The 22,577-nt window shown below is 26.6% G+C and overlaps 1 protein-coding gene across 1 annotated transcript in view; it reads left to right on the forward strand.

Moving 5' to 3' along the window:
• Positions 1-22,577, forward strand: part of LOC100206121 (protein ELYS) — a 61,572-nt gene that overhangs the window by 19,959 nt on the left and 19,036 nt on the right. The window contains exons 5-19 of the mRNA XM_065812388.1: positions 5,786-5,840; positions 8,470-8,540; positions 8,645-8,729; positions 9,133-9,241; positions 10,273-10,396; positions 10,640-10,892; positions 15,848-15,970; positions 16,256-16,433; positions 16,838-17,028; positions 18,539-18,684; positions 19,741-19,867; positions 19,992-20,198; positions 20,849-21,181; positions 21,506-21,631; positions 21,733-21,871. Of these exons, the coding sequence (XP_065668460.1) occupies positions 5,786-5,840; positions 8,470-8,540; positions 8,645-8,729; positions 9,133-9,241; positions 10,273-10,396; positions 10,640-10,892; positions 15,848-15,970; positions 16,256-16,433; positions 16,838-17,028; positions 18,539-18,684; positions 19,741-19,867; positions 19,992-20,198; positions 20,849-21,181; positions 21,506-21,631; positions 21,733-21,871 (2,267 nt within the window). The remainder of the gene's footprint in view (positions 1-5,785; positions 5,841-8,469; positions 8,541-8,644; positions 8,730-9,132; positions 9,242-10,272; positions 10,397-10,639; positions 10,893-15,847; positions 15,971-16,255; positions 16,434-16,837; positions 17,029-18,538; positions 18,685-19,740; positions 19,868-19,991; positions 20,199-20,848; positions 21,182-21,505; positions 21,632-21,732; positions 21,872-22,577) is intronic.

Consider the following 22,577-nt stretch of genomic DNA (forward strand, 5'->3'; position numbering starts at 1 on the left):
TTTTAAGTGGTTAAGCGATGATAACTTTAAAGACTAATAAAAGATCTTAAAGATGATACTAAAGCAAGATGTGTCGTTTGCCTCAGGTCAATAGAACTTTCTTCAAGTGGACGCTCTGTCTTGACAGATCACAAAAAGGAGCAAAGCACAATATAAAATTAAGAAAGTAAAAGAATTCTTTGCAAAACCATAACAGAAAAGTTCTTTGCCATCTGTCTTTTCTCACTCTAATTAGTCAATTACAGAAAAACAAAAGACATTAGTCTCGTGTGTCAAAAAGCTAGATGTTACTAAGGCTAAAATTATTTGGCAGCTTAAATATGTGAATAGTGGTTTTTCTCTACGTTTAAATGAGAACTTAAGCCATGTTTTTACAGCTATGTTTCCGGACAATGCCATAGCTTCATAATTTCAGATGGGTTGAAGCAAAACTTCATACAAGTTAAATCATGGCTTAGCTACTTATTTTAAATCAGTTTTGTTAGAAATTTTAAAACTGTTAGACATCCATGCCTATTCTTTTGGTGAGAGTTTAAACGAGATCACTCAAACCTCTCAAATAGATATTTGTATTAGATTCTGGGATGTTAATTGAAATTGTGTAATGTCTGTTATTTTGGATCAAGTTTCTTAGGTCATACAACACACCAAGTCTTATTGACTCATTTCAAGGATATTGTTAAAAATTTGAAAATAAAAAAGCTATACCAAATATTAAGATAATTTTTGTATCACTGCTGGAATAAGATATGGATTTTAGAACCAAAATCTTGGAAAAACTTATCTAAATGAAGTTTTAAGTGCTAGAATTTTTTTAAATTTTGAGTGGATACCCTGTACTTAAGATAGCTTAAATTTTTTTTATTTAATATGTTCATCCTATCCAGTGATTAATTTTTTCTTTATACATACAATGAAACAACAGGAAAAATAGGAGCTGATGATGTTTGCTCTATGCTCTATCAATTTATTGTTAATTATCTGTCACAGTTTTTGAATTACATTTTTTTTTTATTATGGATTTGGAGGACAAAACAAAAATTACACTGTTTCATTTCTTGCATTGGATAGTTTACTTTCAAAAATGTTTTAAATTTATTAAAGTGGCATTTCCTATGTGAGGTTCCTATATATAATGCGATTGTAGCAAAAAGCTAATGTTGAAGTTCTTGAGGATTTGGCATCAGGTTCTTAAGAATTGCAAAAAAGACCTTCATATGTTAATGTTGTAAGTTTTTTCAGATTTTCTGATTACTTGAAACAATATTATAAGTGTGCATGTCCAATAAAAACTCGACCAATCAGAGAACTTGTCATTCAAGATATACATCTTGCACTGGTTCTCTTTTGTGACAACTGAAATCCAAAAAAATCCATAAATAGATTTTTTTTCAAAATATTATCCTGATTTTACAAATAGGACCTGGATGATCATTGGTTAGTACAAAACAGAAAAATGCGTTCTACATTAAAGCAAGTGACGTAATGCTAATATTTTATATCAGTGTTTTGTTAACGGAAGGATTTCAGAGTTTTACTGTTAAATTAAACAAGTTTATCTTTAACTAAAAATTTTTATCAAAAATATTTTATAAAAAATCAATTTAACAACTTATAATTTTCATAAAAAATCAATTTAACACCTCATAAATAAAATTTTGGACAAAATTTAAAAATTAATATTTAAAGAACTTATAAGTTTTATTATTTAATATTTCAACTGTTAATATGTTAGTATACGTAGTTTATAAATATATTAAAATAATTAGTTCAAATACCATATTTAGCAATATTATAAAGTTTTTTTGAAAGATATTTTATTTGAGTAAGAAAAATTTCTTTATTCATCTTTGAATAACAATATCTAATTCTTGCTTCAAGCTCTTCCAAATTCTCAACTCTCCAATAATTCTCGTACACTAGCCGTTTTAAATCACCCCAAAAGTTTTCAATTGGTCTTGCTTCTGGAACGTTAGCTGGGTTTATATCTTTGGGTACAACTTTGATTTTTTTCAATTTTAAAAAGTCGATGACCGACTTTGCGTAATGTGATCGAGCTAGATCAGGCCAGAAGATAAACTCATTGTCTTTTTTATAATATTCTAATACTAGAGGAAGTAAAGTTTTTTCTAGTATCTCTTTATAAGTGTACTGGTTGATTGCCTGCTTACTGTGATGAATATAAAGAGGGTTTATTCCACAGGGGCTGATGCAATAAGAAACTAGAACTTGTCCTCGTACTTTTTACGCAAGTTGTATCTTACTTGTTCAGAACATTGAGAAGGATCAGCGACATAAGACCTATCATTACCAGCTAATGTGCTATTGTTTAAGGTAAAATAGCTTTCATCATCCATAACAAAATCCAAGTTTTTATAATTTTCGTACAACTTACGACATTTAGGACGCATAGCTTTCTTCTGCTGATGGCTACCATCTGGATGATTTGATTTTTTGAAAGTTCAAATGTTAGTCATTGTTTTTAATACTTGGGAAATTCAAGTTTGACTACAGTTAAAAACTTGAGCTACTTTCTTTTGGGAGCACCCTGACTTATTTTCAAAAAAATGCAGCAATCTTTGGAATATTTTCTTTAGTAGTTACCTTAGCGATTCAACTACTTCAAACTTTTCTTTTAAGAGATCCATTCTCTAATTTTACGATTTTATTGTAAGCAGTTGATCTGGGTAAACCCCATTCCATAAACTGCTTAGCAACAAACACTTTACCTTTTACTCGATTTTTTTGGAAAAAAATTTCCATAATTTTTTTGAAGTCCTTTACTTTGACATTTTTATTTTCAATATTTAAATAATATTTTTAACTTAGTTAAATTAAATTTAAATAGATTATAAAATCCTCTTTCAAATAAGTATAAAGGTTTTTTGCGTGCATGAAATAAATTACATAATAAATGCAATTAAAATTTGTCCGAAATTTTATTTATAGGGTGTTATATTAGTTTTCATACATTTTATTCCACATAACAAGGTAATACAAAAGTAGGCAACGCAAATACTGCTGTTATTAAACATAAAACATATAAAAGATTCTATTGTTCACATCTGGTAATAAAATATGTAGATAGGATTTGCAATTAAAATATGTTGATGGGGTAGGAAATTTGTTAAACGACAAATGGGGAACTGTTGAAAATCATACAAAACTGTTAACACCATGTTATAGGCATGGAGCAAAGCTAATTATGAAGCACTTTTCTCATACTTTGCAGAATATGACTAGTTAAAGAAATTTTAATGGGAAATTTTAAGAGTCAGAAAATTACATTTTGTTAGTAAATACAATAAAGTAGCAAGGCTACACATTCCTTCGACAAGCACTAAATTCATAGAGAAAAAAGACAGGTGAGTTACAGATGAAGTCAAAGAGGCGTTATCCAAAAAGCATAAATTGTGGTGTCAGTACATATCGGCGGGTAGAGAAACTCATAAAACTGTTCGTAGTTTATTTAAAGGGACATGCAAGATAGCAGAAACAGTAGTCAAGCTAATGGTTTTTAAAACATAAAGAGTATATCGCTTGTGTCTTTGAAGCTCACCCAAAGAATCTGCATGCCTATGTAAATCATAAAACATAAATACATGACCATATTTGCTCACTCAATCTTGATCAAGACACAATTACAGAAGACCAACAGGTAATATTTTCGACTCCAAACCAGTGCTTTCAATCTGTATTTAAAATAGAGCCTGAAGGTCTTATTCCAGATTTCCAATATTGAACCAACATTGATTGTACCAAAAGAGAAGTGATTATCAATTAAGAAAAAGTATAATCCAGACTATAATTATATAATATTTTACTCAATTGCAACTCCGGAAGTTCCAGATATGTGGAAGAAATCTGAAGTTATGCCAATATTCAAAAGGGATTTAAGTTGAATTGTAGTATCTATAGATCAATCTTGAAAACATCAATACCGTGTAAAATACTAATGGGATTAATACACAAATTACTCTCCGATCACTTGGTAACCAATGGTTTAATTACTAAAGTTCAGCATGGTTTTGTGAAAAAAAATGGATGCACAACCAATTTGTTGGAGTCTTGCAACATTTGTACTGAAGCCTCTAATAGAAACCAACTTATATATGTTGTCTAAACAAATGTAGCTAAGACCTTTGACAAATTGAAACATACATAAATTGAAAGCTTACAGCATACAAAAAATGTTCTTAGAATGGATCAAATTATGGTTATCCAGGCGTCTACAGAGAGGTACAGTTAGACATGAAAAATTTGAATGGAAAAAAGTAACAAGTGAAATTCCTCAAAGATCAGTTTTATTCCCCTTACTTTTTGTGATATACATAAACAACCTACCAGACAACATTTCCAATTATATATAACTTTATGCCAACAACAGCAAAATAATGACATATATAAAAACATATTTCTAAATCTTGATAAGTGTAAGTTTATTCATGTTGGTCACAAAAAAAAATCAACACATAATTACACAATGTTAGGCCAAGATGAACTTCGTCATCTATTAAAATGTACCACAATTGAGTATGACCTTGGTATTTTTGTGTCTAATGCAGCAGCAGCAAAAGAAAACTAATAATTAGGTGTGCTAAAAAAAGCATTTAGAGGACTCAGTATTACTCTGGCGAATATTATTCACTTCATACATTTAACCTCATCTAGAGTTTGTAATCCAAGACACACTTTAGTGGTGACCACACCTAAGTGATGATATAAAAAAATTAGAGCAAAATCAACATCATGCAGCAAAACTAATAACCTTCCTAAGACACCATACTTATGAAAAAGCACTGGGACTGACAACACTAGAAGAGAGAAGGAAAATAGGGGATTTTAAAGATCAATTCAAAATCAATCAAAACCTTGAATAAGTAGATTTTTATGCACCACAATGATATCCCTTTGCCAAATCAACGTTATATGACCTAAGACAGAACCACGAGTTTATGCTTCAACCGCAAATCAACAAGTCAAAAACTGTATAGAGAGGCGCAACTCTTTCACAAGTTGCGTTTGTGCACCATGGAATGCACTTTCCAGCAACACCGTCAACTCAAAATCTGTCAGTATTTTTAAGTCATGGTTGCAGCATCAGAATCCTCACAAATAATAGAACAATATGTATCAAATTCATTAGCATAGAAAGGCCTAGTGTTGAACTCTATCAAACTTAATGCATTATAAACGTAGTTAGACCTGCTTTATCTGCCAAGTTTAATCCTCTCTCCCGTCGCTGTAAGGTTGCTCTCATTCTCTTATCTACAAAGGAGCTATTATCTCTAGTTCAGTCAACCAAAACTCATTTTTGCTTGACTTATCATTCAGCAAAGTTGCATCCTTTTACTGTATCTGTTCCCTTCACGCTCTAAGAACTTTTATTCATTTAGTTTCTTTAATTGCACATTAATTCTTTGAAAATCTCTGCCATTTTCATGTTTTGCTGACTCATACAACCTACATCTTTTCAAGTCTTCTTTCAAGTGTTTCCTCACTTTTTAATAATATTCTTTGTTTTCTTGTAACTCTCAACTTAATATTGGGTGCTTGCAGCCTTGTTGGAAGAGAATTAGTTGTTGTTTTTTTTTAAAAAAAAGTGCGAGGACCCAATTATTAGTATCTAATAAAAATGAATTTCTTTTATTTTTGTTTCGATTTTGTCAAAACAAAAAGGAAAGAAACTCAATGAACTAAATTTAACTTTATTTAATTTTTATAAATGAAATATTTAAAATTTTTATACATGTTGTAACTTTATTTTTATTTCAAAAATATTTAGGTATAGCAGTGATATTGGATTAAATTTGTCACCTGTCACACATCTTGTTACACAGGCCTGTTTATTTTTTATTTATTTTTTTATTTTTTTGAAGAAAAAAAAAAAGATTTTTACAACAAATTTTAATTTATTTTAAATTTTAATTAAAATACATTTTATTGCTACCATATTTTTTCTATTTATCAATCATAATTTTTAACTATGGGATAAGACTCTTGAAGCAGTTAAAATTTATGGAGATTATTCAATATTATGAGGCTATTCAATATTATGAGGCTATTCAATATTATGAGGCTATTCAATATTATTATGCTATTCGATATTATGAGGCTATTCAATATTAAGAGGCTATTCAATATTATGAGGCTATTCAATATTATGAGGCTATTCAATATTATGAGGCTATTCAATATTATGAGGCTATTCAATATTATGAGGCTATTCAATATTATGAAGCTATTTAATATTATGAGGCTATTCAATATTATGAGGCTATTCAATATTATGAGGCTATTCAATATTATGAGCAGGCTTGGACAGGAAAGCGTGCGATTTCATGCGATAGTATGACCACACAAACAGTTTTTATTTTTAAATCATTTTGAAAGCTTGACCGTGGCTGTTAAAATGCTTTGTTTACATTTTAAAAATGCGTCAAAAAAAAAAGTATCTAAGCTATGAGGAAACTTAAAAAAAAACTTACATGATTATTTTATATTTAACTTATTATTTTATATTTAATATATATACATATATATTAATATACCTATATAATATATATATTTTTTTAATTTATAAAGTTATGCATATTTTATGATTATAAACGCCTATAAACTAAATCTATAATTTATTCTATAAACGTCGTTCATAGAAAATGTAAACGTTTTTCGTTGACGTATTTCTCACAAAAGAAACAATTTAGTTATTTTTTCTTTTGTTTTTACTACAAGGAATTGTTAAGAATCTTTTTTTGTTAAATGCGCGTATTTATTAAACAATCATTAGAAGTAAGTTGTTACTTTTTTTAAAAGAGTTTCGTATAATATTATAAAAACATTAGCAACGATAAAAGTTTAAAAGTTCCAAACGTAATTATAAACTTAATTTAGCGTTATAGTTTATTATTTATTTTAGTCAAGTATTTTTTCGGTTTTTTTTATTTTAGTTTCAGTTAAGTTTTTTTTATTTTTCATTATTTTCTTCTACGAAGATTTCTTTTCTTTTTTCAAAATAAATTTTGTTCAGCCGCGGTCAATTTTTCAAAATGATTTAAAAACAACAAATATTTGCGTGGTCATATTCGCACTCCAAATCGCACGCCTTCCTGTCCAAGCCTGATTATGAGGCTATTCAATACTATGAGGCTATTCAATATTATGAGGCTATTCAATATTATGAGACTATTCAATATTATGAGGCTATTCAATATTATGAAGCTATTCAATATTATGAGGCTATTCAATATTATGAGGCTATTCAATATTATGATAATTCAATAATATAATGCGCGGAGAAACAAGTTGAGCGCGGTACTACCAGGGACCATATTATGAGGCTATTCAATATTATGAGGCTATTCAATATTATGAGGCTATTCAATATTATGAGGCTATTCAATATTATGAGGCTATTCAATATTATGAGACTATTCAATATTATGAGGCTATTCAATATTATGAGGCTATTCAATATTATGAGGCTATTCAATATTATGAGGCTATTCAATATTATGAGGCTAATTAATGATTAATTAGTTCACGTTGTAATTGGCTTTTAAATATGAACAATAAGTTGAACGACAGATGCACCATACCATCATCTCTTTTTTTTTCTTCTTGAAAACTATGTGTTGTATTTTTCATTAACTGTTAGGTATAATGCAGACCTTATTTTGAGTTTTCTTTGTATAGCTGTATAGCATTTGTATTGGTTGCCTAATAAAAAATATTAGCATGTTTAAAAATAAGTTTAATGCATGTTCCTTCCCAACACAAATGTTTTATCATGACTGTTATTTATCTTAACTTTATTTTCCTTTTCTACTATTAAAATTTCTCATCGTAAGAAAAATAACTTTATGCAAGAGAATAGCAGACACTGAAAAGAAAGCTGTTATAAATTTTTGAATGGTTTAAGTAGCTTTCTATTCTTTTTTCTTTTTTTTTAATTTACTTGAATAAAAATTTTTTTTTATCAAATAATCTTTATTATTTCATTTCTTTTTTTTTTTTTCAATGGTTTTTTAGTTTCAATAGCTAAAATAAATAAGTATAAATAATGATTACAATAATTATATCATTAAAACGCTTGATTTCAAGTAACTTTTTTTGTTTTATTTGTATATTAAAGCTAAGATATGTTGTTTTTTATGTCTGCATTATCAAATGCTGATCTAAATTTTAAGGGCTGCAAATGCTCCAATTTTATTTGAATATTAGTTTTCTTGAATCACAAGTCTGCATTAATCAAATTAGCAACATGATCAAATCATAAATCTTAAATCAAATCATTGTAATTCTGAAATCATACATTTCAAATTATATAAATAGAATTATAAGAGTAAAAAGCAAAAGGTTAGTTCGATTCAAAGTTGTGAGACTACAATGCATTTTATTTATTATTTTCCTCTTTAATAATTATTTTATTTGCTATAAATAATTTATTTTATATATTTTTGATTAAAGGAACCAGATGATGATCCGAGGCATTGCTTTTATTTATGGGTTGGTAGGAGCCCATTGCAGTCACAACAAAGGTTAGCATTATTAGTACAGAACTGTATGAAAACAGTGACTTCATTTTTTGATCTTCAAAAATATTTTAAAAAGAAAGTTTTTTTTTCTGTTTATTTAAACTTAGTATCACTTCACCCACATCTCTGGAGTTGTTCCAAATGCTATATGAGAAAAAAGAAACAAAAAAGAACTATGGAGTTATTTACAAAGTAAGATTTTATTATTTATATTATTTATATATATCATTAGTATAATTTGACCTAAGATCACGTTAATAGTAATTTGTACTCTTTTTTGTGCTCTTTAATTATGTTTATTTGTTTTACTGTTTAATTTGTTATGTGTTTAATTATGTTTAATACTTTGCACTGTTTAATACTGTTATGTGTTTAATTGTGTTAATGTGTTTTACTTTTTTGATTAAGCTTGTGTACTTAGTAATACCTTAAGAATACTTTAAGGTTTTTGTGAGAACTTTATAAAACTTTAAGAATACTTTAAGGTTTTTGTGAGTTTTTTAGATAAATAAAATGAAATAGTTTTCAAAAAAGAGATTTGTATCAGATTCAAATCATATTTGTTACTATAAAAGATTTTGTTAACATTGTTTAGGATCTTGAGTGTGTGATGAGTCGTTTTGAGCACAAGCTGACGTCAGATGTTCATCATCTTGTTGACTCTCGAACACCAGGAAGTCGTATAATTACATTTAAATCATTAGGTAAGATATTTTTTTTATATCTGTATACTTTAATTTTTAAATTTTTTTACAAGCAGTTTCATTTAAAGGGACAACTGAGTAAAAACACATGTTCAGATGAAAGAAAATAGTTTTAAAAAAATTTTTATTCAAATTATTTTAAACTATAGCTAAATAATAAAAGTGATGAAAAAAACTGTTGTTTTTGTCAAAGTCAAAAGTTACTCGCTCCATCGCTTTTTAGATATAAAGTGCTATTTTATTTTTGATAAACGAGTGATTAAAAATTACTACTATTATTTTTTAGTTTAATATTAGCAAAACAATTATTTTTATTTTTAAGTATTTTATTTTTATTTTTTATTTTTTATGTTTTTTAAATAAAAAAAGAAATATAAGGAAATTTTCATATAAAAAAAGTTTTTTGAATGGGTCCATAATAATATAAAGAAATATTATAAAGCAATACTAAAAAGAAAGTTATTTTATTTTTTTTTATTTTAAAGTTTTTTTAAAACTTTAAAATAACGATTTTGTGTAAATGATATTATTGAAAATTTTATTTCATAAAAAGTATAGTTTTTTTGAAACTCAGTTTACATACTTTTGTTTCAAAAATTTGTTTAATAATATTAGGGACCCATCTGATGTTTAAGGATCTTGAGCTACCCCTAATAACAATTTTTATAAGGAAATATTTGAAACTTTGTATTTTTTATTACATAAATCACTTTTAGGGGGTCAGAGGTAATATATTTTAAAAAGGTTGTTTTTAGCAGTTATCGTAATGTATATATATATATATATATATATATATATATATATATATATATATATATATATATATATATATATATATATATATATATTACTTTACTTAAGTTAGTTAATTTTTTTTTATTAATATTTTTATATCTGCAGATTATAATAAACATTGATTAGCATTTGTAAAGTTTGGTTAAAGTTTGAACTAATATCAACATTTTCAGTCTTGATATTTAACCATTTCTTAGTTTGACTTTTCTTTTCTCTACAAGGCAACTTTACTTTAGATGGAGATTTATCATTGTGCTATATTTTGTGGGAAGCACCAACAGGAGATGGGGGATTATCTTGCCATCTTGGTGTGTTTGATATTAATCGTTGGTACCAAAAGCAGCTTCCCCCATCTATACGGTGATGATTTTGTCTTTTATTTATAGTTTTTATGTAATAAATTTTATATATTGTTAACATAATAGTTTTACATATTTTTTTCTTACTTTTTATATATTTTTTTCTTAATTTCTCAAAGTAAAAAGAAACTTTTAAAGTTAACCATGATAACCTTATAAAAGTTTTTTATTTTGTAAAAATTCACCATGTTAGTTAAAGTTTGAATTTGAACTTATCAATTTAATTGTTAAATTTTTATTTTAGACAAGCAATGTATGGACGAATGGAACCACTTTGTCCATTTTTTATATTTTATTCTATGACAGATATTGCAGAAAAGTTTCTCCCTGTTGGTTTAGTGGATATTTTTATTGATGGATGCAGCTGGAATAACTTCCGCTCAGTAGCAGGACCTCAAAGTGAACAGTTTTATTGGCCATCATCCTCTTCATTTAAAGCAGTTTGTGTATCTGAAACTGGTTGCATTTTTGCTGAAATGCTAGGCACACAGAGACAGGTATGGTTTAATTAATAAAAAATTTTATTTTCAATTGCCTATTTTATATTTACTTAATAACTCAAATGCATTATATATGACAAATATCTTACACTTTATCAATGCATATCATATTTTATCAATATTTTATAAATATATTAACATTCCATAATTGTAAACTTTTGAAATGTTAATTTTTTAACATTTCAAATGCTACAAAAAACTTGAAAGTTTTTTGTAGCATTTGAAATGTTAAAAAATTGTAACATTTCAAATGCTACAAATTTTTTTTTACCAACTAAGTTTCAGCAAAATGAGGTTAATTATGTTTTAAAAGATATATTTGAAATATATTTAAAAAAAAACATGGTCTTAAGCATATTTAAAAAAACATGGTCTTAAGCATAGTTTCCGGTCAGTAATCTTTTGTATTCGCTAATAACTTTATATCCTAAAACACTTAAAATCTCAATTGTGACCTAATTCAATGCAGTTATGGTATAGTGGTAGAGCACTCACTTCATAAGCAAAAAGTTTTGAGTTCGATGAACACCGTGTCCCTGGTAGTATCGTGCTCAACTTGTTTCTCTGAGCAGTAAACTTGTTTTTCAAGGTTCATATTGCAGTGTTTAAAAGTTGAGAGAGTAATCACAATTAAGTAACCTTCTTGACTGTAGTGACTTCTTCGACCTTGGGTAGAGAAATAACATAATAATAAAAATTCTCTCTTTTTTTTAATGCTTTATACTTAAACAGTATTTAAAATTCTAATAAAATCATGAAAATAAAGTAAGAAGCTTTTAAAGTTCTTGCTTTAAAGAGTGTTTACATAAAGTGTGGCTCAATTGCAATCAAAGTAAAAATTATTTGCTTCGAGTACTGACTACTGATACAGTTCAGTGCAAAATTGAGTCTGGTTTAATGGAACAAGCAATGATAGCTTGCTTGAGCAGCGAGCATCATAGTGTTTATAGAAAAGAAAAAGAGAACTTTACAACAATGACAAGTTCATGACAACTTTACAATGATGGCACATTCACTCAACAATAGCAGAGACTCAATAAAACAACAAAAAACAACTTGAGCATATCATAGCTTACAATGGGCTGTTTATATGATTTCCATGAGAGATCAGTAGTGAATGATAATCCAAGAATATATAAACTAGAGGACCCAGTAAGATTTTTGCCATTAGTCAATATTGATAGTAAAGACCTTTTATTATATCAAATTATTATTATATCCATTAATACCATCAGAATGTCATGTGCCTATTAACTTTTCTTGACTTCACAAAGGATTACTATGAGAACAATAAAATTGTATTTGTAGTTATCCTTCTTTTAATGTAATCAAATTATTTTATTTTTTCTAAAATAACTTATAACCTTTAACACACAATTAAGCAACTTCTATTACATTTCTATTACATCTTCAACCTCTTTATAAATCTTTATGACCCAGGTTTTTCCCATTAATTTTGTCATTTTGCCTTCATTCACTGTTGTATTGCAAAAATCTGTCACTAGCTAAACACATCAATTTGCTGTAATTATTGACATGCTAACATACCAGAAAGATCTGCTGTCTCACCTAAGTAATGTAGGTAAACTAACCTTATGACACATGAGGTTTACTTTTTTTTCTGTGTTTTTCATAATAAGCTGTCCACGTTTTTTTCTCAATCTGGCATGTAAGTTTGTTTCTACCGAGCCACTATGTGACAAAAGTATACAAATTTTGCACAAAAATATTTGTGATAATTATTTTGTTTGTTTATGCCTGTAAATGTCATTACATAAACCCCATATAGGTTTTCTTCAGAATATTTGCAAAATTGGAGATTTGAAGATTGGACTTAGTCCTGACAAAGGATTTTGTGGGTTGGTTCCTTTCTGCATAACTCCATCCAATTTTCAATTTTTTGATATGTTCTCAATAAAAGTAAATGAAAATTAGTTAAGGTTTTTTATTATAGCATTGAGAATTATATTATAAGATATAAGTAGGTAGATATTGCAGTTATTTAATAATTAATAAATATGCAAAATTTACTGCTAAATATCTAAGTCCATGTCTTCAAAATAGTCAACAAGAGAACCTTCATTTAAATCCATGAAATTTGATTCCTCAGTTGTAGTGTCCCAATCAGCTTCTTGTTCATAATTTTTAAATAATAGGAAATTTTTGACAGCTTCTGATACCTGATGTATTAATCCTTTTCATTCTCACATCCAGTTTTGCTGAAGACACTATAGGGTCTAATGCTCGATTAAATACATCAAGCAAATTACTTTTACGAGAACACTTTCGAGAATGATATATTTGAATCTGCCTATAGTACTTATTACAAGATTCAGCTCCCTCTTCACCAAAAAATCCAGGTGATAATGGTAGTGTCATAATAATGTTTTTTGAATGACAAAGATTTTTATGAAGAGAGGCAGGCATGTTGAACCATTTATACTTACTAATAAAAAAGGAATATGTATCATGGCAGAAGGACCCAAATTTTTCAAAGTCCAAATGCTTGTGACAATTAAGGGCAACAAAAATGGTGCTTAAATTTGATACAAGTTCATCATCTAGTTCTAAAATTTTACCGAGATCATGAGGTTTACTGAAAAGACTCCGACATAAATTACCAGTTATTGTATTTCTCTGTTCGCCTTGACATGGTCTATCAATTTTGATCTTAAAGAAGTCCTCTACTTTATGTCAAACTCTGATATTCGATTTGACCAGTTGTTCCATCTGCACCATATGCGAAGATCGTTTCAGCATCAATAACAATTTTATTTACCTTCTTCATATAATTCACAATTTGATCTTCTTCTAATAGTACAATCTTTGAAATTGTGTGACAAGATAGTGATTTTATTGAAGCTAACGCTTTCACATCAGATAATTGGATTTCATTTGGAAGACATTTCTTCTTTGCTTGAGAGACTTCAAAATATGTTGGAAGGATGTTGGCATTTCTACTTTTCATTTCAACTCGTAAATTTTGGTATGTATTTTTGATAATGAGTTATTAATAAGAAGATTTAATGCCTCATCTGGCGTCATCTTAATTGGTTTCTGTGTACTGATTTTACTAAGATGCTCCTCTGCATTATCAATATTATCGATGACTATCTTAATCAATTGTTTCGGGAATTTACATCCTTTTCTATGTGATGTTGTTTGAACAGCTTTTAGTAATACATAAATGCAGTCTTCAGAATCTTCGACTATTTGAGTTGCCGCCTGATTTTGCCTCCTTTTGTACAATTCTTCTAATGATTTTGATGGTCGTCCTCTTTTTCTTAATGGTAATGTTTGGCATGGTTGAACAAAATACCCAGGAAAGAGATCACAATTTGTTCAAAATAAGTGGGATGATGGCGCATTATTTTTGTAGAATCATAATTCCTTAATCTCCAATGTCGTGAGAAATTACTTTTAAGATTATTCAAATCTTCTTTTAATGCAGTAATTCAACTTTCAGTTATTTTTTTATTGTAAAATGATTCAATCTTTGTAATGCATTTTGAAAAACTGATTTCAAAATTTTCTTTAAATAACAATTTTCCAAACTCAAATTTCAACAACAATTTTTGGTCATCATTAATGACTTATGAAATGCGCAATAAAAATTAGTTATATGATCCTTTAATAAAATCGGTTTAGATGAATTTAAGTGATAATAAATGTCACAAGATAATTTACTGCTTACTCATACTAATTGACCTTTTATATGTGCATGACTACATATGCAAGCGTTACCAAGAATTCTACCCTAAACGCATAATGACTTAATTTTACTTAAAAACGAGTTATATTTAAATAAATATTTTGTACATGTAAGCTTTCGGTAATAATATTTAATGCAAATTATAAAGATGATCACGTGTATGTATTAGACGTTTTTGTGAAGTTCTGTTTTAAATTCTATAACTCTCAAACGGGGATTTTGAGGGGTAACCTTAACCTTTTTGAAACCCGGAGTATTCACCTTTCATTTGGTACCAAAATAATTGATACTTTTTGATACTATAAAAAATGGGGGTCTTGTAAGGCCAAAAATATGGTAATAGCCCCAAATTCCGTATCAGAGATACGATATTTCTTAAAATGTTTTATACGTGGAGAAATATAGATCTGATCAGTTGTAATCAATTGCTAAGAATCACATTTGTAACTATTAAATATGTGTTGTGGGAAAAGCTTCTACTTGTTTGCGCAAATTTTTTGCAAGAAATATCAGAAGTTTTCATTTTTTTTTAAATTAATAAATATCAATTTCGATAACCTACAATATCAATACCATGAGAGATATTTTCAAAGTTCGTTTAGTTACAAATTTCTATAATCCCTAGTTAATAAAAATCATATCTAAATTGAAAATTAAAAAATTGTAATTTTTGATTTTTGTGATCAATTTTTATTATTTTATCCCATAGTGCAAGCCCTTTAGCACAGCTTTCATCAATTTTCCCAATTTTTTTCTCAACATGGTTTACTTCTCATTATACTTTTTTTTTTATTTCTTTGAATTGAGTGTGTCATATAATTCTCCCTGATATTTATTAGTTATTATAATGTATATATAATATAATAATATATATACTAAAATAATAATATATATACCATTTATCTTAAAAGCTATTTATTTGCGAGCTTGCTTAGCCATGCAATAGTCTTTTTTATAACTTTGTATATCTGAAAACCTTCACTTATTTCTGCAATCAAATACAGTGATTCTTTGTCCAAAAATATGAAATATTTGAATTTAAATATATGAAAGAAAGAAAATTTTGCAATTTTTAAAACTTTAAGGGAACCCTCTCTGTTTTCTAATCTTTTGTATTAGTTAAAATAGATTGCATCAAATATACAGCATATCATTATTATAGTTTTAAAAGTATTATATTTTTATGTGTTATTTTAATTTTTAATGTAAGTTGTTGTGGAGATATTTGTCTTTGAAATAGATTTTGGCTGATATTCATCAATTGGGAACAGATACATTCTTAGAGTCACAAGAGTTGGTTCAGTCTTGCTGGGTTACAGGTCTGCTGAATAACTTTGACATCAGAAGAGCTGATAACGATAAGGTAATGTGTTTATTTCTATGATTTTTTAAATTATTTTTGAAAATGTGGACTTTTTATTATTGTTGTCAAAAAGAATATATAACAAATTTTTAACAAATATATTTATTCTGTTAAAATAATTATTTTACAAATATTTTTTAAAACCTATTGTTGTGCTAATGCTCAATAACTTTTTATTTTATATATACAACATATCTTGATACTAATATATGTTTGGTATGTTTTATGCCTAAATGTATGTTAAACCAAAATATATATTTGTTAAGAGATTATTCTTTTTTCTAGCGAAATACTGAAGCATTACTTACCTTGTCTTTGGAACATGGAGATTTAAGTTTTATTACAAGCTGTATAAGGAAATGGTCTCATGGAAGTGTGACTCATGCTGGTTATAGTATAAAGCTTATATATGACTGGGCTTGGAACCAAGTAGTGCAGCATAAAAAAGATCTAGATGAGTTTCGTAAGACACCATAAAAATAGTTTGAAATTAATAGTTAAAGTGTAGTACTAAGCATTAAAATGTTTGCATAATTATATATGCACTACACAAACTAGTTATTATTGTTTACATAATTACCTTTGCACTCAGTATTGTAATGATTGCTAACATATAAACATACGCACTAAGTTTAGTTTGCATAAATATCATTTGCGTAAATACAGAAAAATAATAAGCAAAAGCTTTATGTAATATTTTAGTCGATAATAAATGGGTTTATATTATTTGATTATCTTAAGTTTCATACAAATATCTATATAAATACTTATTCATATAAATTTCAAAAAAATACTTAATTTGTGTGAATATTTTATTTAGTTATTAGCCCATTTTTTTTATTTTACTATTTTTTTGTTAATTATTAGATCCACAGCTGTTTAACAGCATATCAGAAGAGCTAGAAGAGGAAACCATATGCTCCTTAAAGAAAAATTCTGTTGAACTGCAATTCCTAGTTGAGATTTTTAAAGAAATAGAGAGAGCAAAAGCTTTAACTTTGGATGAAGGAGAAAAAGAATTGAAAACACGAACAAATATTGTTTCTTATCTTTCACTGGTTATTATATTTTTGGTCATTTATCTATTTATACTATTTTAAATTTATATATATAAGTTATACAATGATAAAGAAGTTGTATATACACACACACACACACAATTGTATACACACACGTATTCATACACACATAAATGTTCCGCCCTCCAATAATAATAAGAGTTAATTCAGTGGGACAAATAAGTCTTGTCAGTCTACAAAGAGTTTAAAAGCGTTTCACTTAATAGACTATAGAAAAAATAAAAATTTCAAAGTTATTTTATATTTATTTGAATTGAATAACTTTGAAATTTTGATCTTTAATTACTTTTAAACTTTGATAATTTCTAAGGTTTACTAAATGAATAAAAATAAAATTATATTAAAAGGATTAAAAGATGCACCTATTATCAAGCTGGCTACTACTATGTTATATATTATACTATTATTTTTATGCCACTGTTGAACTTTGCTACATCTAGAGTGCTACACTAACATAATATTAAACTTTTTTCATTCACAAATAATATTTTCACTGCTGGCTATGTTAAGTGGAACACTTAAAATGGGTTGTTTTTTTTTTCAGGTTTATTTTTTATTTTTTCATTATTTAGGTTTATTTTTTATTTTTTCACAGCGACCAAAAAGCAGAAATAACTTTCAAATATCCTTTTAAGGCCTATACTAATCTATTATAGTCTTTATTTTTTACCAATTTATGAAAACTTTAAGCCATCTTTTTTCTCAACTATTTTTAGGGATTTTTATATTTACCCATTGTCAGATAATTAAATTTTCCACCAACTATAGGTGATTTTAATTTCATCCATTTATTCTGTATTTTTTTTTTTATCAATTTATATTTTGTTAATAATATTTTGATTGACTGAGGGTTTTGGTTTGGCCAGGCACTTTTTTTTATCAGTAGATAACTCTCTCTCTCTCTCAAGTTTTAGTTTTATTCTGATTTTGCTTTACAGAAAGAAATTTGAAATTCTTATAAAATTCTTTTAAAACTGGAATAGATGTAGTTTTATTAAAGAGATTGAAAATATAGTAAGTTTTAAATTTAGTTGAAATCCAAGTGTGTTAAAAGATAATTAGTTCATGATCTTATTTAATGTAGCATAATTTGTCAGTTAAAAATCAAAATTAATGTTTCTACAATTTAAAAGGAAAAAAATTAGGTTTAGTTGTAGGTCATTGATTTACACAGATTGCTAATACTGTTGCAAAATGAAATTATCCAGCTTGAGGACCACCAATAATTATCAATGATTCTGATTTTTTGCACATATAATTTTCTTTATATTAGGTACAGAATAGGTGGGTGCCTAGAATAAGGTGTAGTTAAAAATAATACTTTTAGAGCCACCCTAATATAAATGTGTGTGTATATATACACACACACACACACTCACTCACACACACACACACACACACACACACACACACACTCACACACACACACGAGAGAGAGACAAACATACATACATACATACATGTATATATGTTCTTTATTGTTTTTCAGTATTGCGATGTTTTACTGCTACTCATAGATGGTCGTGTTCTTCCAGAGCTTGATCAAAAAATAAAAAAGTCATCAAGAAAAATATCCTATCCATTTGAAGTATTAAATGATTTTTATGATGCTCGTCGCATTGAGAATTCTGAAAAGTTAGTTTATCTTTATTGTTTTTTGTTCTTAAATTTTTGCACTGTTAAATATATATATATTTTTTTTGTTTTAATTCCATTTTTAATACTATTTTTAATATAGTATTTTTGTTAAGCGCTTCAAAAATAAACTTGCATAATAGGTTTTATTCATTGCACATTAATATTCTGAAAATCAATCAGTAAAATATTAAACAAGAAAAAATATAGTCAAAAAATAATACACAGGCATAGACTTATAGGATCAAGAAATTATTATGTTTTTTTTATTCGTTTTTATATTTTTTTAAGAACTTGTTTTTTTTTTCAAATTCTTATAAGCATTTGTTTGAAAAGTTATATCTGTTTTAGTATTTTCAATAAAATTATAAAAACTTATAAAATATGATAAAAAACTTGTTTAAAAAGTTATACAAACTTGTTTAAATAATGTAGATAGCTCATAAACAGTATTTGCCTTTTACAAAGGCAAGAAGAAGTTTTCCAAAATTTAAATATGGAGAACTTTTATGCTTTATTATTTATGCTGTAATATTTAATTAAGATGTATTTAAAATATTTAATTAAGATGTATTTTTAATTTAAACTAAAAAAATACTAGTCTATGGTTAGTATGACTAAATTAGTCTGATTTGGTTTATTATTGAAAATTTTATCTTTTTTTTTTTCAAAATGTTTATAGTATTATACTTTTTTTTGTTGTAGAAATTAATTTAAAGTAAATTTAATTTTTTGTTTGCATATTAGTGAAAATGCTAAAATTGCAATAATATTCTTGAACATTGTTTTTAAAGTTTTTTAAAAATCATTTCTTATTTATCTAAAGAAACTTAAAATCTAGTATAAAAGTATTTATGAATATTTTTTTTACCCTATTGGTAATTTCACACTTGTGTGATTGGTGTACTAACACAATGTAGCTTGAGTGATAGGTGTACCAACACAATGTAGCTGGAGTTCTTTTATGTAAAACCTTGATCGCTGATTTATGTATTATATATATTTCTTATATCTATATTATTTCTTAAATCTTATAATGATGTTGTTATATTTTAGGGAAGATTCCAATTTATCTTTACTCATTGATTTGATGTTAGATAATTTGGAGCCAATAAACATAGGGTCTCGAGATCAAATTGAAGATGAAACAAAGTTAAATAAATATCCTCCATTTTCAATTGAGGCATGTGAATTTTATTTGCAATTTTATATGACACAATTAAATTTATTTTCTAAACTATTTATAGGTATTATTGTTTTAAAGTTTTGTCTGGAATTTTTATTCAAATTTTTTTAATTTGGTTTAGATAATGTGTTCTTTTTTCCTTCAAAATCTTTCAGAAGACGAATCACCACTTCTGCTTTTTTATTATTGGATCTTAGATTTATGTGAATGTGTAAGTGAACTACAAACTAACAAAACCTCAGAAAAAATTAAAGAATGTTTAAAGCTGTCCCAAAACTCCTCAATTCTTGTTCAATCTTTTTGGCTGCTAGATCATAAATTATATGCTGTAAGTATTTTTAAGATACCTTTGAGATTTAGCTTGTTACCTAATTAACAGTAAATAAAAGTTTTTATATTGTTCTGAAAGTAAAATTCTTTCAATTAATCTTTTAGAGAAGTTGAATATAACATAAGAGCAACTTTTTTTTAAGCAACAAAAATATATTTGATGGTCTTTTTTTAAAAATTCAAGTGTTGTATTCTGGGTATTAATTAATTAAAATGAAGTTTAAAAAATTATTTTATAATAGAAAAGATAGTCTGTACCTTAATATAGTGATCATACCTGCTTACAAACTATAGTTAAAAATTTCTTATATTAATTTTGCTTGTGCTACCCTTTAGAAATAAGATAATAACATTTTCATATAATTTTTTTTAAAGTATAAGATTTTAATCACTAAAGTTCAAAGTTTAAAATTAAAATAAAAGCTGCATACAAAAAATTTTTATGGTAATTTTTAAAATTTATAAAATAAACAAATTATTAATATTCATCCAACAAATTAACAAAGCTACTGATGATTTATCATAAAAATAACAAGGTCACTAATAATTTAATGTAAAATCAACAAGGTCACTGATGATTTATCATAAAATCCTGATGCTGAATTTATATTTTAAAAACGAAATGTTTATATTGTTGTTTTCATACAGGAAGCTGTGGAATCATTAACACAATTTAACATGGCTATTCCATGTATTTACTATGTGCACATAGTACGATTATTATACAAGCAGCAACAAACAAATCTTCTCTTAGCATTTTGTTCCTGTAAAGAACCTTCTGGTGTTTTAGAATTGTCTGATATCAAGTACATTGTAAAAGTGTTTTTGAACTTAAAAATGCTATCAAGTGCATATAAGTTTCAGAGTCTATATAGTAATCAATCGATTAAAGAACAGGTTTTCTATTATTTTTTGTTGAATTCCAAATCCAATGGTCTTTTAGGAAAGTTGATTTGTCTGTCTTTGTCTACAGAAGAAGAGGTAGATAATTTTTTAAATTTTAACAAATCTTTACAGAAATTTTTCATTGCTTTTTTTACAGCTTTTTTGTTGTTGTTGTTATCTTAATTCACCTTATATCTTTTGTTAAATTTTTCTTACATCATATTTTTCTGTTAGATACAATTTCAAACGTTTTTCTGTTCTTTAAATACAATTTCAAACGTTTTTCTGTTCTTTAAATACAATTTCTAACCTTGTTCTGTTACTTAGATACAATTTCAAACATTTTTCTGTTACTTAGATACAATTTAAAACATTTTTCTGTTACTTAGATACAATTTAAAACATTTTTCTGTTACTTAGATACAATTTCAAACATTTTTGGAATCAAGCGAAGATAACAATAGTTACTTGATGGTATTTTATCTTGAAAAGCGAATGTATTCAAAAGCAATAGAGCTTTCAAAAAAACTTAAAAACATCAATACTGTAAATTTCATATACATTTTACATTTAAAAAATTCATTTTAAATAAATGTTATTGTTCTTACTTTATTTTTCTATTTCACAAATAATGTATTTTACTTTAGGTAAAACTTGATCATGTTATACAGGATCAAATAAATACACAATGTCTACTTGTTGGAGGATTTGTCAAAATGTTGCCTCATTCACAGCAAAAAAGAATTTATAATTTAAAAACATTGAATAATGTTCTTAATTTTCCAGGTAATATATTTGCAAGGCAAAAATGTTTTTGCCTTGATCTTGTGTTAATTTAGTATTTATATATTTATATATATATATATATATATATATATATATATATATATATATATATATATATATATATATATATATATATATATATATATATATATATATATATATATATATATATAAATAAAAAAGTAAGATGAAAAAAAGCAACTTTTTTACGGTACTTAAAGTTTCATGTCGTTTGCGGCACTCATCAGCCATATATTTAAATCAAGAAAAAACCGTTCAAAAATACAATTAAAAAACCGTTACAAAATTGAAAAAACAATAGAATGAGTTCTGACGTCAACTAATAGTAATAATAATGACAGTAATAATAATAAAAATAATGATAATATGGAAAAACATCTTTTTTAATCGCCAGTGTCATATTGGGAAAGAAGGGATCTGTTTCTATGTCTACACTTAGAAACAATCTCATTCTTTTTATTCAATAAATTAGTATTTTTATAATATAGAATTTCATATTTTTCGGTGAGACATAATTTGCAAGATTTGGATGTTGGATTATATGCTTTACATCGCCTGAGAATTTTCCGCTTAACTATAGGGACTAAATTAGCTTCTTTTAACTTCCATACATGTTTTGAGAGTTCAGTATCATTTTTGTATTTAGAGATGTTAAATGATTTAATGTGATTAGCGTATCTTAATT

Source organism: Hydra vulgaris, chromosome 12, assembly GCF_038396675.1.
Source record: "Hydra vulgaris chromosome 12, alternate assembly HydraT2T_AEP".
NCBI classification, from domain to species: Eukaryota; Metazoa; Cnidaria; class Hydrozoa; order Anthoathecata; family Hydridae; genus Hydra; species Hydra vulgaris.